Source organism: Eumetopias jubatus, unplaced genomic scaffold (genome assembly GCF_037043125.1).
Source record: "Eumetopias jubatus isolate StellerSeaLion01/CBP00866 unplaced genomic scaffold, mEumJub1_p1.0 scaffold_4, whole genome shotgun sequence".
Taxonomy (NCBI): Eukaryota; Metazoa; Chordata; class Mammalia; order Carnivora; family Otariidae; genus Eumetopias; species Eumetopias jubatus.
Genome location: NW_028274810.1, coordinates 172574447 through 172593292, shown reverse-complemented (window position 1 = coordinate 172593292; position 18846 = coordinate 172574447). Strand labels below are relative to the sequence as shown.

The window sequence follows — 18846 nt, the reverse complement described above, 5'->3', positions numbered from 1 at the left end:
ATACGGGTTCTGGGAAGGTAAAACACCTTTTATATCATTCCTTATTATATTGCTCGTTCAGTTTATTTTTAACCTAACTGAGAAAGTAATGTCATTTGAAAACTGATTTCTGATTTACTCCTGAGTCATACATTACTCAACTTATTTATATTCTAACAGGAAGCAGAGTTTCTCCTATATATTAGGCTTTTTGCAGAGAATACTTTTTTAGAGCTCGAAGGCAGTTATTCTAGATTTTGAAAGGGGTTCACAGTCATTTGAATACACACTAGAATGTAATTGAGAACTGGCCTTTTTTTTTTAGCAAAACATACATTTTAAAAGAGTTTTTATTCGGAGTATTATAAAGAGCTCTAAAAACAGCTATGAGGTGGGGGAAGCAATGAAAAAATGAGCAAAAGATTAGAGCAGACATTTCACAAAAAAAGATAGACAAATGGCAAATAAGCCACATGAAAAGACGCTCCACATCATTGATCATTAGAGAAATGCAAATCAAAACCACAGTGAGATACTATCACACAGCTATTAGGAGGAGGGAAGACTGACTATACAAGTGTCGGTAAAGGAGAAGATGCTGAGCAAATATAACTTTAATGCATTGCTGGTAGAAATGCAAACGGAACAGACACTTCGGAAAACAAATGTTTATAGTGGTTTTATTTGTAATCACCCAAAACTGAAAACACTCAAAGGGATGTTCTTCTCATGATCACACTTCTCAATCCGCGAGAGTTGTTTTGAATAGTCTGTTAAAGTTTCTCAGGTTTTTCCGCTGGGGTATAGGGGATTGAAAACCAAGGGAAAAATGATGGAGGACAAGTGTTAGAAATTTCTTTAAAAACTATTTTATCTTAAAAACTCATGTAAAGTTTTCTTTCTACTCCATGACAAATATATTCCTATTTTTAATTATAAAAATGATTTTTTAAATATTTTTTTAATATATTTTTTTTAAGTAATCTCTATGAACCCAACATGGGGCTCAAACTCACAACTCTGAGATCAAGAGTCGCATGCTCTTCCAACTGAGCCAGCCAAGTAAACCTAGAAAAATGATTTTAAAAGTATATACTAATTTACTTTCTTACTCCAAATCTTTAAATAAATTGCTTCATTATTATTAAATAAATGAGCGGTAAAGTGCACCATGCTCATCCTTCCCATGACTATACCAACTTATTCTCCACAAAGGCCAAATACTCCGAAGGTTTCCTTATGTTGTTTGAAAAGCTTTTGCTGGCTTAATATAGTACCTGAGAGACAATACTTTTGATAGAGCCATATGTATCATTCCATAAATATATTTTTGTCTGTTCTATTTATTGTAGAATCCCAGTCCCTAGAATAGCAATGCATCAGTATACAATGAGTAAACAAAGGCAAATAATAAGCTCATGAATAAATATGTTCGTAAAAATATAAATTAGGGGTGCCTAGGTGGCTCAATTGGTTGGCCATCTGCCTTCTGCTCTGGTCATGATCCCAGGGTCCTGGGATTGAGCCCCACGTTGGGTTTCCCTGCTTTGCAGGGAGCCTGCTTCTCCCTCTCCCTCTGCCTGCAGTTCCCCCTGCTTGGCTCATCTCTCTCTCTCTCTCTCTCTCTCTGTCAAATAAATAGTCTTTTAAAAAAATATAAATTTGAAATACCATTTTATGACTACTAAGGTAGCAAAATATTTCTAAATTCTGTCAACAAACTGAATAATTCCTTGATGTTAGTACTGAAACTGGTATAACCTTTTGGAAAGCAATACTAAGCAAAAGCCATAAAGATGTGCATAGCCTATGACAGACATTTTATCTTAATATACCGTAATTTGGGGTGCCTGGGTGGTGCAGTCGTTTGAGTGTCCAACTCTTGGTTTCGGCTTAGGTCATGATTTCGGGGTCCTGGGATCAAGACCCGCATCAGACTCCACACTCGGGGGAGTCTGCTTGAGATTCTCTTTCCCTCTGTCTCTCCCGCTTGTGCCATCTCTCTCTCTCTAAAATAAATAAATAAAATCTTTTTAAAAAAATACTGTAATTCAATGCAAGCAAAAAAGATGTACTTCAATGCTTATAGTGTTATATTTCATTAAAACCCCAATTGGTTCTCATCAGGGACAATTACAGCCAGTAAAAATAGTGTAATATTAAGACAATGCCATTAAACAGCTGTTACACCACTGGGCCCTTCTAGGTGTTTCACATGCATTCATCTTAGGTAATATGCACAACTTGTATAATTGTAACAATCCTATGGGGTAGGTACTATTATTTTCATCCACTTTATTTTTTTAGAAAAGATTTTATTTATTTATTTGACAGAGAGAGACACAGTGAGAGAGGGAACACAAGTAGGGGGAGTGGGAGAGGGAGAAGCAGGCTTCCTGCAAAGCAGGGATCCCGATGCGGGGCTGGATGCGGGGCTTGATCCCAGGACCCTGGGATCACGACCTGAGCCGAAGGCAGGTGCTCAACGACTGAGCCCCATCATCCACTTTATAAATGAGAAAAATAAGGCACCAAAAAGTTAATTTGTTCAAGGGCGTATTTTCATCCACTTTATAAATAAAAAAATAGGGCACCAAAAGGTTAATTTGTTAAAGGGCCTATAGAGGTAGAACCAAGATTTGAATTAGAAACAAGTTCCCAATCACTTTACTACCCTAACATCCATGAGCATTCAACTACCAGTATAGTATAGATGTACTATAATATGGTATAGAGCGAAGAGCTGGTAGCAGAATTTTATGATTAATATGTTATTTATGTACGTAAGGTCTCAGGGTGTATGTGTATGTGGGTAAGTGTCTAACATAGAAAATGGTCTAGGGACTGCACACCAAACTGTTTAGCAGTGTTTTACTTTGGAGGGAGGGATGAGATGGGGGCAGGGCAGGCTTTAACTCTTTACTCTATGTATTTTTGTATTATTTGACTTTTTTAAAGCATAAATTCTTGTTTATTTTACTTTTTTAATTTAAAAAAATGAACTGGAAGGGCGCCTGGGTGGCTCAGTCGGTTAAGTGTCTGCCTTTGGCTCGGGTCATGATCTCAGGCTCCTGGGATCGAGTCCCGTGTTGGGCTCCCTGCTTCTCCCTCTTTCTCTGCCCCTCCCTCCCCGCCTGTGCTCGTGCTCTCTCTCTCTGTCTCTCTGTCAAATAAATAAAATCTTTAAAATAATTAAAAATGAAATAAAAATTTAAAAATGAGCTGAAAATAAAAAGAAATAGCATGTTATATAAAACTTGCCCCAGTATTGATAATGCTAAATAAATATGCTTTGGCAGAAATGATGAAACCATATATTATGTGCTCAATCTGAGAACAAAAATCAGGTTTAGGATTATATCTTGGATACATAAATATCTGTTTCAACCTCTTCCCACCACCAATATATTTTGGTAATCTCTACATTTAGGATACTATTTTAAGTTTGACAGAAATTATAAATAGAAATCATATTGTCATAAGCAGCTATAGAATTCTTAGTTTGGCTTTTAAAGGTAAAAATGAGCGGTTGATCTGCAAGAAAAAAAAATGTAAGAGAAAATATTTTTAAATTTGTCCCTTTTCAGGAGGTGGGTGAGGGGATGGGTTAAATAGGTGTTGGGGATTAAGGAGGGCACTTGGTTTTTTTGTGTTTGTTTGTTTTTTAAAGATTTTATTTATTTATTTGACAGAGAGAGACACAGCGAGAGAGGGAACACAAGCAAGGGGAGTGGGAGAGGGAGAAGCAGGCTTCCCACAGAGCAGGGAGCCCGATGGGGCTGGATGCGGGGCTGGATGCGGGGCTGGATGCGGGGCTGGATGCGGGGCTTGATCCCAGGACCCTGGGATCATGACCTGAGCCGAAGGCAGACGCTTAACAGCTGAGCCACCCAGGCGCCCCAAGGAGGGCACTTGTGATGAGCACCAGGTGTCATATGGAAGTGTTTGAATCACTATATTGTATACCTGAAACTAATATTACACTGGAATTTAACTAACTGGAATTTAAATAAAACTTTAATATTTTTTAATATTTTTATTTAATATTTTTTATTTTTATTTATATTTTATATTTTATTTTATATAAATAAATATATTTAATATTTTTAAATAAAAACTTAAAAAAATTAAGTGTCCCTATTTCAAACCAATATTCTTTGCTCTACTCTTTTGTAATAGATAGAATAATGGCCCACCCAAAGATATCTATGTTCTAGTTCCCAGAACCTATGAATATAATACCTTAATGGCAAAAGGGACTTTGCAGTTGTGATTAAATTAAGGATCTTGACATGGAGATATTAGGTTGGATTATCCAGGAGGACCCAATGTAATCATAAAGATCCTTAAGAGTGGAAAAGGGGAGCAGGAGAGCCTGACAGATTTGGAGATGCTATACTGTTAGCTTTGAAAATGGAGAAAGAGGTCATGAACCAAGGAATGCAGGCAGCCTGTAGAAGCTATTAAATAAATCGAGAAAATGGGTTCTCCTCTCAGATTTTAGCTTATGGAGATTCTCTATCAACTTCTTTTTCTTTTTTTTTTTTTAAAGATTTTATTTATTTGACAGAGAGAGCACAAGCAGAGGGAGAGAGAGGGAAAAGCAGGTTCCCTGCTGAGCAAGGAGCCCGATGTGGGACTCAATCCCAGGATCCTGGGATCATGACCTGGGCTGAAGGCAGCCGCTTAACCGCCTGAGCCACCCAGGCGTCCCTCTCTTTGAATTTCTGACTTCCAGAAGTTTAGGATATTAAGTTTGTATTGTTTTAATCCAGAGTTTATGGTAATTTGTTACAGCAACATAGGAAACTACACCTTCTTTGAAATTTTGAACATTTTTGGCCTGTGATGATAAAAGTAGTGCTTTCTCTTCAAAAGGTGATCTTTCACATAGTGTTCAAATTTTAGCACTCATTTACAACAGATGAGCCTACTAACTGAGGGTTCAAAATGAAGGATATGAACTCCAGATTGAGAGAGAGGGTACTGAGGGCATTAAACAAGAGAAATTATTTACTAGAATATCACAAAATCCTTAAAGCAAGACTTGCTCATCTGTGGGAAACATGACATGTACGAAGATATGAAGGTATGTGCTTCTTTTTAATTCTAAGCTTTCTACCTCTACTTTAAATTTTGTCACCTTCCACATTATTAGGGATAATATCTTGTTTGTTTTTGTTTTCAGCCTCCCCTTCTCTCCTGGCCTAGTACATCCAGGCACTCCCAAAGGGAACAATGAATTTGCAAGATTTTAGGGGAATTTGTGGTTATTGAAAGTCGTTACTGGCATTTAGAATGCCAGTTCTAGGAACAGAGGACTCTTGTAATGTTTGAAAGAGTCCTGCACAAGGAAGAACTATCCTGAGTTCCATTCAACTTTCAACCGGACAGTAATTTAAGTGAAAAAACTGATAATTATTTAAGCCTAGAATCAACTTTTTTTTAACTTATAAACACAAGTACATAGTGTTGGGGTTTTTTTGCAGTTTTAAAATACACTATTTCCAGGGCGCCTGGGTAGCTCAGTCAGTTAAGCATCTGCCTTGGGCTCAGGGCATGATCCCAGAGCCCCAGAGTCCCAGGATTGAGCCCAGCATGGGCTTCCTGCTCAGTGGGGAGTCTTCTCCCTCTACCCTTCCCCCATGCTTGTGATCTCTTTCTCTCTCTCTCTCTCTCTCTCCATCAAATAAATAATAAAATCTTTTAAAAATATACACTATCTCCAGAAATACCAGTACGTAAACCAGGGGAAGATGGCATCTTATTTTGTTCAGACTTAACCAAGAGTTGTTTCCCCATTTTAGAAAATCATATCACTGAGGATAACTCAGCTCAAGATTTTAAGACAGAAATATAGCCCACTGGTATCTGTGTTTCTAGCTATGGAGTTCATAGTGATTCTATATGTATTTTGGCTGGATTAGTTGTGCCTGATGGGCTTTATTATAAATCTCTTCTGTTTCTCCTCCATTTTATAGGGAGAGCATTAAATTGATTTTTTAAAAATTTGTAAGTTATCTATGAATATCACTTTAGTAGGGTACAGGGAGTAGAATATATTGTTATAAAAAGAGGACACTGGCTCCAGTCGGTTTGAAAATATTGATCTAAATATATTCATCCATCCCTCCCTCCCTCCCATAATCCTGTATCTGCTATCTTCCCTTCTTCCCTTTCAGCTAAACTTCAAAGTTGTCTTGACTTGACTACCCCATCAGTCTTCAGTCCTCTCATAATCTAACCTTTACCATCACTGTCCATTAAAATTGTGGCTGCAAAATTGTGGCTCTTAAATCCAATGGACACTTGAAAAAAAATTCATTTTACCTGAACTTTCTACAGCATTTGACTTTATTACTTCCTTTTATTTGAAACTTCCGTCCTTCGTTTTCTGTGACCTCACCTCCATAATTTCCATTCCTCAAAGTATTTTGGAAGTCTCTGTTCTTCTGCCAGCTCCTTAAATGTCGGAATTCTCCCAAATTGCATGTAGCTGTCCTCTCATTGTACACTCTCTTCCTAGGCCATCTCAACCACTTCCATGATTTCAGTCACATCCTAGGATTCACGGATCTTCAACTTGCAATCCCAAACCCTCTCCTGAACTCCATCTCTCTCCCAAAATTCAACATGTGAATTCCCAAATGGAATTTATTCCCTTTCTACCCATCTGCAATTACTCCTGTGTCCTATTCCAAATTAGTAGCACCACCATCCAGCCTCTCAACTCATAACCTGAGAGTCTGGATTGGCCTTTTTACTGTCTCTCCAACATCTTCTCCTTGACATCCCCACGGCCAGTGGGTCAGTTCAGGCTCTCATCTCTCATCAATTACAGCAAGTCTTTTAACTGATCTCTCATCCTCTCGTCTTATCCAATCCATTGCATCCTCCACTTGGCCACCTGAAGGGTCTTTTAAAACACAAACCTGTTTAAATTATAATATCTGCTTTGGGAAAGTTCCAACTTCTAATTGGAGTCTCAGAAAACCCTTCTTATTTTGACATTTGGGATCACCTCACCTGTTTTCAAACTATAGATTACTTTTAAAGCAATTATGGCTACAGAACATATTTTGAATGCCATAAACCTTAACAACATAACAATAATAGTACAGCTAATAAAAGTTAAGAAGCAGAACGGGAGGATAAGGGATATTAGAAAGTGTAGAAATGATAATTTCTTCATTTTACATACTGGAGAGTTGAGATGATGTCTAAAAAATTGATGGCTCAATAAACAGACTTAAGAATATTATATAAAGTTAGAAAGGTGATTTGAAGAGAGCAAGGGTACTCATCTTTCATAATGGAGAAATCAAATACTGTCTAAAGTTGATAAATCAAGGGATTAGACCTGGTAGGGAGGTAACCACCAAAATAGAAATAGTTGATTTAGCAATTGAGATGGAGGAACTGGGTGTCTTTCTATATAGTTTTGAAAAAAATTTTTTAACCAAGTATATTCATTGCTTTGAGAATAACTTTTAAAAAGAAAAAGAATTAAGGCCCATTTCAATGAAAACTTCTATAGATTACTTCTTTTTCAGCTATTGATTTAATTTTTTCTGATCACTTCACTGTACCAAAAATAAATTTAATAACATTATAAAGCTTAGTAAAGAGAAAGCCAAATCACTCACCATAAGAAAGATCACAAAAAGAAATAATCTTAATGTGAGAAGCAGTATTTTAAGCACTACTTTGTACACTGGTTACTAGTTACAAGTTACCTCTTGGGAAGCCTTCTCTAAGCCCCTAGCAAGTCAGGTTAGTTCCTCCTGTAGTATGACTCCCACCACCCAGTAGTCCCCCTATATTTGCACTTGCTTGTTTAGGCGACTCTCTCATTCACTAAAAATATAATGGCAGGAAGTATGTCTTTCTTGCCATTTTATTATTCCTTATTTGTAGCAAGTACCTGGCACACGAAAAGATTTCATATAAATGTTTTGATGAGATACAAGTAGCCCATGAACTGTCCTTTGAGAAATATCACCTTTGGGAAGCCTTTCCACTAAAGCAACAGACCTGCTTAGTAAATGACAATCGTTCCAGGCTCTTGAAATGAGGGAGTTGGACTTTTATCTAACCAATGATTCTCAAATTTACCCAGATCAATCATCTAAGAAATTCTGAAATCCTTCTTTAAATCATCTCCAAATTTGGGGGGGGGGGAAACAAACCCAAGTAGGGAAGAACTTGGGGTAGAGGACTGGGGTTCAGGGAGGGAACTTCTAGGAAGTGAAATTAAAGCCAGGTAGTACACATTGAAATCATTTCAAACCAGATTGGTGTACCTGAAAACAAGCTAGATTTAACAATAGATGTTTATAAAGATTTACGTGACCACCAAATTTTACTCCTTTGCTAAATTACAAATATAGTACTCAGGTTAAGAACTTAGGCCATGGAGTCATAAACATCTAGGTTTAAATTCAGCTCTACCACCTGTAAGTCCAGAATTTGGGTAAATTACCAATCTACCTGAGCCTATTTCCTGAAAGATGAAAACAACGATGTTACCCAACCACAAAGAGTTGTTTTGAGTTGTTATTGTCTGTATATAGGGAAATGGTCACTAAATGATAATTAATATGGAATGTGTTTATTGCTTGTCTCCATCATTGGGATGTAGCTCTAAAAGCTACATGGATCTTATTTAGAATTATTACCCAGTTCCTAGAACAGGGGACACGTTGAATTTTTTTTTTTTTTTCAGGAGAGGGGTTGGGGTTACAAGTGAAGATCTGTGAATCCTAGGATGTGACTGCATCAAGATTATACTTGAATCATTCAATTTGTTACGCACTGATCAAAAGCCAAGCTTCTGTTCTGTGGTATGACAAATGGACCAAGGACAGGTTTAGTTCAAATGAGGAAAGAGTGCAAGTTTAAAGAGCCTGTTAGTTTTTCACCTCAGGATACCATAGTTTAGAAAATCAATCAAAGACTTCGTTTAGAAAATCAATTAAAGACTTCAATTTTTCTGTATACATTTTTAATGATTAGAAACAATGAGCTATGCAGTCATAATTGCAGTTACTGGGGTCTGAAAAAGCCAGTCAAGAAAAATAAAATCCATACTGAACTGTCATAAGTAGGATGTTTATCTTATTCACTGAAGTTTTTGAGAACTCCCAAATATATGGTATGTGACCAGTGGGACGCATGTACAAGACCTCAAGTCCAAGCTTGGGACAAGTGTAGCCAGCCAAAGCATAAAGCAAAGCTAATTATGTTTAGTTTACTTGGAGCCCACATCAATGTCACTTGTCCCAACAGCACTATGCTAACAGCAAGTGAGCCCATGATGACATATCAGCAGAACAAGGGGATAGCAACTAAAGAACCAAAAAGTTATAGAAGAAACTGAGGCCTTGAAAGGCTCCATGACTTGCCTCAAGTCACAGAACAAGTTAGTCACAGAGCACAGACTGTCAGTTCTCCAGATTTTCAGTATTGCATGTAGTCATAAAGCTCTCGCATAAATATCTGAACTTAGATACCATTGTTTTTAGCTCATTAACTATGTATCACAAATAAAGCAGGTTTTAACCTAATAAAACAAATTATTTAAATAATGTGTGCTCTATATATGAGGATTTATCAGTTTTAATGTCAACTGAACTCTACTGAATTATTTTGATATGTAAACAACAGGAATAGTAAACATTTAAGTGTTTACTGTATGTCAGGCACTGTTCTAATCGTCGAATACATGTTAACTCATTTAATCCTCACAACCACCCCAGGAGTAGATGTCCTCATCATCCTACTAGAGAAAAAACTGAAGCACAGACAGATCACACAGTAAACAGTGTGCCAAGACTCAGTTCTAGGAGCCTAGTGTCTGAGGCTCTGCTCTAAGTTAAACAAGTCTATTCTAACAGAATGAATATTAAGCATACATATTAAAACTTAAAAGTAAATATAAGTCGTTGATTGCTAAGCCATAGAAATGTTACTTCTATTTTCTCTATTTCCCTTCATTCCCTCTTTATCTCTAACCAGTATTTTTTAAAAATCAGCACAAAACTAAGTTCTCTTTATTAGAACATGTCTGTTTTGTCTTTAAATATTCAGTAAGCATTACATAACCCAATTATGTAAAATATCTAAAGGAATTTTGCTTATTCTTTTTTTATTTTTTATTTATTTATTTGAGAGAGAGAGAATGAGAGATAGAGAGCACAAGAGGGAAGAGGGTCAGAGGGAGAAGCAGACTCCCCGCTGAGCAGGGAGCCCAGTGCGGAACTCGATCCCAGGACTCCAGGATCATGACCTGAGCCAAAGGCAGTCGCTTAACCAACTGAGCCACCCAGGTGCCCTGCTTATTCTTTTCTGAGTCCATTTCATTTACGTTGAGATCACAGTAAAGGGGAGAAATTCCTGTTCCTATATGGTGTCCCACTAAAGGAGGTTTAAAAAAGACCTTTATTACATTAAGAATTCCTTTATAAAACTAAACTATATTTTCATGCATTATATTATTAAAGTATAATTCCAGGAAACTCAAGAATAAAAATTATTTTAAAAAGTTAATGTGGAGAAGTCGAGGGGAAAATCAGTTATGTATTAACTTATAGTTTTATTAATATAAAAGAAAACTTCAAATACTGTACAGTGAGGTGTGTAGAACACTATATAGTTATAATACACTATTAGCAATTATTTATTACTCAAATGTAATATATACAGCAACGACAAAATCAGAAAATAATGGGTAACAGCCAGTGCCTTAGGGATGATAGAACATTTATACTATTTAATTGAGCAGTTAAAGCACTTGCTATGTAATTTTTCTAAATATTTACATTACCACTTATTTTTACATTTTCTAAAGAATATTTCCCTCCAAAAAAGTAGACTCTCCAGCTCTTGGCACTAATTCTTAAAGTCCAATAAACCTGAAAATATTGATACCTTTTCAGTCCTTTATTGCCCCACCACAGGCATAAAGGCTCAGGAAGGGACTTGAGCAATCTAAAGAAAAGTATGCAATACCTTCAAATTTTAATACTAAGTAATTGATACTCACAAGCAGATAACATCAACTAAAACTTTTTTTTTACTAGTTTTCCTTTTCTTTTACAAGAGAATAATCATTGTATTAATATTATACTACAAAAGCATGTAGACTCCATAATTTAAAAAATTAAATGTCAGATATACAAGTAATGGCATTTTCTCCAATAATTCACAATTTTTACAATTTCTGCTATTTTGGAACAAACGTTAAAATTCCCACGATTTAATTATCATTAAATATGAATTGAAACACTTAGCATCTCGAAGAGTTATTAAGAATGGCAGAACTTACAGTTAACTATAAATCTTACAGTAGCTCCTCTTTGTTATTTAAGTAAACATTCTACTATGGTATGTTTTCAAGTGAATAGTTCTGGTTTGAAAATTAATTTCTTATATTACGAAGAGCTTTGAGGATGTACAATTTTGTTAAATTATATGATAACCTTGAACTGTAGGATATTTCTACCCAACTTACATAAAGTATATATCTCACTACTGCTGTGATAAAAGGTCATTTAAAATTCATATTGAGTGTAGTTTAATTCAATTTTGCAAAGGCTTTTTTGAAAATCTTAATATGGAAACCTTATTTCAGGAACCATGAAACTCTCAAAATCTACTCTGCAGTATTTTAAGTGTGGGCCAATTGAAATTCCTATTGAAAAATGAAGACAAAACTGTATTGATATTCTAAAATAAACATAGTATGATATTGTCACTATATTGACCAAAGCATAATTAATGACAGAAGTTATGAGTTTGCTTCATACCTAAAGATTAGTTATTAGGGAGTTCTAAATTTTTAAAGAAACGTTCACTAGCAACCAGTATTAGTAGGCACCTACAGAAAATAATACTGTTATAAATTTTGCATTTAGTAGCTAACATGTGATGTCAGTACAATTCTCAAAAACCTGTCATTAGTAATATATGAGTTGCTAGCAAGTGATCTTCCCTGAGGTAAGAGACCATATGCAAAAGTCTGCTCACTTCAAATCAAGTTACTTAAAAATAATGGCAATAAGGACCTATGGCTGGGATTCACAGATGCATTTCAGATTGGTATCTCAATTCCAAGCAGTAGGCTTGATTGTAAAAATCAAACTAAAAATCATCAGAAGATATAAAGAAATTTCACAGTCAATAGCATTTGCTAAATTTCTCAGGTTTTTATCCTAACATTTTCCAATAAAATACTTGAAACATAGTGAAAGGGGAAAAGATAGGCCTTGGGCTTGCTCTTTAACTAGTTCCTGAGTAACCATTCCCTTGGAGTTCATTATTATTCTAGCTCATAATATTTGGCAGTGTCATGTGTTCTTCAATTTCAACCAGTTTCTCATTACCAATATTCTACACCACCTTCAACTCTACCTGGACTTTGGGTCATCAACTCAAACTTGGTATGATTACCTATAAAATGGATTACTGAAGAAAAAAATTTACAATTTTACCTCAAGTTTCAGTGAAATATCACAAGTAGAATTATAAGATTGAGCTATAGTTATGTTACATCTAGGGCTAAAAAAATATTTTAACTGATTTATGACCTCTAGCCTGAACTCAAAATTGTGGTGATCACAAATGGCAGTACTAAAAAATAAGAATTCTATAGTCATGTATTTGATTATGATAACCATATGGAATGACAAAGGATGAAAATTAAGAACTTAAACTGTTTCTAAAACTTCTTTGTGAAGATGATACCTGGCCCACTTCTCAAAAACTAATTACCCCAACCAAATTTCAGCAGATTTAAAATAATTTCAAGAAATCTGACCATTCTCAAAATCAAGCCTTTTATTCTTTATCAAGGGAGAACCCAAACTATTATAATATTCATACCTAACCAGCTTCTAAATAGCATTGCTGTGGCAAGAGAAATTAATAGTGTTATCAGAGATTAAAGCCCTTCTCCTAATGTTCACAGGTGCACTCTAATTTGACTAAATGCAAATGTTTAATATAATAGGAAGATAAAATTTATTTCTGATATTTTTACTATATGCTATAAGAGTATATTTGTCAGTTACTAACGAAACATGCCAAGCCACAGGTGAAGAAAATATTTGTTAAAGAAAAGGTGATTATATCATTTACCTGGAAGCAGTGCATTTGCTTGTTAAACATTTTCCTGTATTTAAATTAATAAGAAAAAGCCAGTTTCAAGTGGCTGAAAAAGCCAGAAATGATTATAGTGGTCAGCGGTTTTGGCAATTTTTAGTTTAATACACAGAAGCCACCTATACTAACTAAATGGGAAATATTATTTGGTAGCTATAGTTCTTTATGCAAAACTAATGCACAATGTAAAAGTCCTAAATTTTCCTGCTCTTTAGATATTAAGATAATTGAAAGTAAATTTAGAAGAATCGAGATAAAATATGGTTTAAAATGTGATAATGTGATAAAACTAACCCAAATATATATCTTGCTCAGATATCACCTGCAAAATGTCTAGATTCTCCATTCTTTCCTTATTCAAATGGAGTAGTTCATTTAGTAAGTGGATTAAGTCAGAGATACTTTCATAGAAAGAAATCCAAAACCTCCCTCCTTTGGAAACACAAGTCAAAGTACTGTCTATATTATGAATCAACAGATTGAAATTTTGTAACACCTGATAATATAATTTCTGATGTACATTTTCTTAGACTGCAAACACAGTTCTGCATCTGTTACATGTGCAAACAGAGACAGCCAGGCTTTGAATGCTCTAGATAAGAGATTGTATTAATATACATTTTGTCTTTCATCCATTCAAATTCAACTTAATTTCAGTGAACAAAGGAAGAAGATGGATTGAAATGTACATTTCAGAACACAGACTTGCAGAACAGGATAAAATAGTGCAATACCAATCTCAGGATAAACATTCTTTGTCTTTAAGATAATAAGCATGAAAGGCTGCTTTTTGAGGAAACTGGCACTAAAGATTTGATGAATACACTATTTAAGCAAATGCCCAGTTGATCAGGGTCTGATGCAGTAAAATTTGCATCCAAATCCAAGTGAAGCCAACAGATAAAGAAAATCTTATGGATGCTAAGGAAAAAAGGAAACATTTTTGGTTCAAAGGGGCTCAAAGACACTTAGCATATACAAGCTTAAATACCATTGATCAAAATTGTAGAACAATGTAACTCATTCATAAAGATAAATTCTTATATATAAATTCTCTGTGAATCTGACAGACTCTGAAAATTAGAGATTAACTACTGCTACCATTATTTTTATATTTTCTACCACACTTTGCAATCAACTTTTCTGCAAGATTAAAGAAAAAAGAATTCAGTGGTACTTGACCAGGCCAGGATTAAAAAAATAATGGTAACATATTATCAACACCAGAGCACACAGTTGGCTGTGTTGGCTCAGACAGCAACATTACTGAATCACATTGACTTTATCATTCTAGAATAGATATTTTCTCCCTAGCCTTGCTCAAATCAGCAAAATGCTCTATCATTACACTCCATTCTCAAGATTACATATCTCTATGAATGTGTTTACGCTCACGGAAATGTCAGGATCCCAGTATCTAATAAATCCTTCTATGAATTTTAAGATACAATTTAGTTCCGATAACCTTCAAATTTACATAAATCTTTTGACACTCTAATAAATATGTAGAATGGTTACCTGGATGACATCAATGTTAGCAAAATCTCATTCCCCACTCAGTTCTAGCCTTTTCAGAAAATCTAACATTAGCAAGAGAATTTTCATGTTTGAAACATTAAGACTTTCATGGAATTAGAATTACAAAAAACTTCCAATGAACCACATATATGGAAGAAACTCATCTCAGCAGATCTAATAACTAATTTATAGGAATTCAGAGCCAGCCTGGGCAGCAGTATATTAAAAGCTATTGCCAATCACACACTTGCTGTCATGCACTGAATAACAAGATATAATCTTTGAATTATATACGTACAAGATTTTTTATGACTAATCAAGTTATGTGGCCCAGCCAACAAATGTTACATATTCACAATAAACATTCTGCCTTTATTATTAGCCTCTAATTAAATCAAGAGTGATCCATTGGCTCAGTTGTGTTTATCATTTCAGCATCTTGACTATCCATCTCTTCAGGCTCCTCCACTGAATTTCCCTTTTGTGCTTTTGACCTTGTGGCAAATGCTGCTCCCAGGGCCTCTGCCACACAGCTATCAGTTGTTTCTGTATTCAAATTTTCAGTGCCACCAGTTAAAGAAAAAGATTCAGGTAAGCCAGTCTGAAGATTCCCAGACTTCACAGAACTCACTTCTACTTTCCTTTGAGGAAGATCAGATGGTGACTGCTCTGTACTTTGATCCCGCAAATGCTTGTCCATCGAAGCCTGGATAGAAGAAACCATTTCCTGCAATTTTTTTCGCTGGGCCTCAACCAAATCAGGATCAAGCTGCCTGCTGTCTCTCATTGTAACTACTCCTGGAGCTATTCGAATAAGCTCACTATTACTAGGAGCAGTTGTGAATACAGAAGGCTCTATTTTAATGGAGCTATTACTAAAGTCTGTCCCTGTGTTATGCTTCCTTACAACTGGGGCTTCCCTAGCTCTTGAATCAAGGTGTGGATTACTAGATGCAGTTCCTAGAGAATGCCCTTTTCCCTGAAAGGCAGTTACATTATGAAGCTGCTCAGATTTCTTTTTCACTACCCCACCACTACCTAGTTTTAATAGCCCATGTGAGGGACTTGATTCTCTACTTCTTGTAGTAGCCTCTGCTCGAACCTGACTTACAGCCTCTTTAACTAAATCTTCAACATCAGGACCGATGGGGAAATGTCCTGCAGCATCCACACACAATTCCAGTCTATCTTCAGAAGCATTATAGACAAAGGTTTTGCCAGGCAGGTGTGGAAAAGTACAATGCTTGCCATCAGCCATACCTAAAGAAGGAAAAAACATATTTAATATATTAAAATCTTACTTAAAAAGTGTAGTAAAGACAATTATAGTTGAAATAGTGAATTTTCAACAATATCCAGATCACAGTTTTGAAAAAAATTAAAAAATAATTTATTATATTAATAGAATTTAATACTATTAAAAAATATCACAACAGACCTTACTGTAGTTCCCCAGGAGAATCTTTTTTTTTTTACAAATATCATTAATCTGTTACAAAGTTAGGAAAAGCGCTTGAAACAGCTAAGCTATGAGAACACACTAACAACAGTGTTAGTAGAACAACTGCTTGCAGTAAAGCAATAAGAAGACATACTTTCATCTACTAATTCAAATTTAAAACTTTGCAAAAATACCTATAAGGGCAAAGTGTTGCACAAAATATGCTGCAGTGCGAATTAAAATTAGAAATCATTAGTAATTCTGCTAAATTACAGAATACCAGCATAAAACTGGTTTTCTCAGTGTACCTTAGGTATATATCTTTTACAAATATAAAAGATAATGAACTTTCAAAATGAGATATCCTATAGTTAAAGAAGTAATTATGAGGGCATATTTAGGAAAGCTAAGATTAATGCACTGTGTCTTTGGTATAACTGTAAGAAATGACATTTGGTCAAAATAAATGAAAAAGATCTTGTTTAATTCAATTCCTTTGAAAAAGTTTTATTTCATGTTACTCCTCTTATTCCTCTCGGGTAAGCCACAACCACCAAAATAAGCCTGACTTACAGATGCTCCTCAAATGGCCCCTGCAATTTAATTTACTTCTCATAGTCAACTAAGGTAGCAATAGAAGAACTTAAAAGCAGGCTTCTATTTTCTACTTGAGGAGCTTATTGTCACTATCTGGTATTCCAAAATTTTATACTTTTTCCAGCTTGGGTATAAGAAAATTGTGTGTTTTAAACTATCCAATACCCTTACATTTTAAATTTGTTTCTCAAAGTATACTCCAAGTATGCAATAGGGGTTTTCAAATTTTATAAAACCAAAGATTTTCTATGTTAGCAACAAAAGAAAGATGAAGTAAAGAACTCTTATTTTTATTTTTTGTAAGTAGACTCCACGTCCAGCCTAGAACCCATGAAGCAGAGAACTCTTAATAATATATGGTGCAAATGGGTATGTTTATGGCAAAATATAAAGGCAAAAGCAAACTAGTTAAAAATGAATGAAATTGTTAGTGCTATACAAATACAGAGGTGGAGGATGACTGAACTATAGAATGCTTAGTAGGCATTTAGGTAGTCTCCAGTTTTGTAGGTTATTAAGAATAGTTTTTCCTCCCTCCTCTGAAAAAAAGCTAGAGTAGTTCTAATGTATCTCACTGTGAATATTCCAAATAACCACAGAAAAGAACTAAACTGCAAATGAATAAATAACATACAGTAATTTTAAAATAAACATTCATCTCAGCTGTAAGTATCCATTAATACAAATCCAACTAGAATTTCCTCTTAGCAGAACATTTTTGGCATCGGTGACTGAAAAAAAGAGACAGACAAAAATTTAAAATCAGAGATGTGGTCTCAATAGTACCTTTCAGGCCACAACCCTTAGAATCGGCTTATTACCAATCCCCTACCAGAGATCTGTCCACAGCCCATGTGAGGGACTTGGTTCTCTACTTCTTGTAGTAGCCTCTGTTCGAACCTGACTTACAGCCTCTTTAACTAAATCGTCAACATCAGGACCGATGGGGAAATGTCCTGCAGCATCCACACACAATTCCAGTCTATCTTCAGAAGCATTATAGACAAAGGTTTTGCCAGGCAGATGTGGAAAAGTAAAACTTGGCTCAAGAAACAAAGGTAGCAAAGAAGAGAATTTTGAATGATTAAGTCCAGGGATGACCCTAAGCAACTTTCAAACATTCATTTCAATAGATAACACCTGTTGAGTCTCACTATGTGCCAGGAACTAAAATAGACCCTGAAGATTCAAATAAAATGCAATTCTTAGGAGACAGGTACAAACAGATCATTATAATACAATCAAGTAAGTATAATGATGGGTATACTACTGACTTCACTGATTATTTGAGGATTAAATGAGAAAACACGCAAAGCATACCACAGAGTGCCTAATGTAAATCAGGCAGTCAATAGTTTTAGTTCCTCTATTAGATCAAAAGGTTTTGTAACTGTTTCCAGACTGCTATTGTGATGCTTTCCCTTGGTCATCCCTGGAAAGAATCATAGTCCCACATAACACAGTATTATTCACAATGAAACACTGGAAACAATCTATGTAAGCTTCCAACAAGAAGACGATGGCTAGGAAAATTACAATCTACCTGATGGAAGTAATATGCAGCAGCTATTAAGAATTGATATAAATAAGAAACCTATGATGCTTCATATATATAGTAAAATGTGCATGAATAGAAGGAAACAAATCTAAGTACTATAATTACAATCAGGCCAAAACATGTATGTATAAGACAAATATTTAAAAATTATAGGTGATGTTTTCCATTTCTATAGTTTCTAGACCTTTTACATTATTTTAAATATGTTTTAAAAAACCAATGCAAATACTTTACGGGGTTGTGCTCTCTTTAAATCATTTAGGTTTTATATAACTTATATAGCCTTTTGAATTTTAAGAATCAAGGTGTATTAAAATTCCTGTATCACATATCAACAGTTCCATCACACATCACACCAAAAAATATGTATACTAATATTTAGGGCTACATTCTTCCTTACATCAAAAAAACTAGAAATGCATCAGAACAATGGATGAATAATATTAAAATGATAAAACAGAATACTATGCTGTAGTGAAAATGGTAGTTGAACCCATCAACGTGAATGAATCTGAAAGTGCTGCATAAAAGAAGAAAATCACAGAGAACGCATATAGCATAATTTTCAATTTCCATTTTCATAAAGTTCAAA

General features: G+C 35.0%; 1 protein-coding gene across 6 annotated transcripts in view; it reads right to left on the bottom strand.

Annotated features, from left to right (window-relative positions):
• Positions 1-645: 645 nt before the first annotated feature.
• Positions 646-18846, bottom strand: part of VCPIP1 (valosin containing protein interacting protein 1) — a 40981-nt gene continuing 22780 nt past the window's right edge. The window contains exons 3-5 of one of the 6 annotated variants that reach the window (XR_015768100.1): positions 15290-15918; positions 1815-1988; positions 646-775 (exon numbers count right to left, since the gene is read on the bottom strand). Coding sequence is in view for 5 of the 6 variants with exons in the window: in XM_028109242.2 (XP_027965043.1) it covers positions 15053-15918 (866 nt within the window). In the remaining variant the exon portion in view is untranslated. Of the gene's footprint in view, positions 1989-10730; positions 15919-18846 lie in introns of those variants that run through there. The other 5 variants (XM_088022810.1, XM_088022809.1, XM_088022811.1 and 2 more) reach the window with 5 other exon arrangements.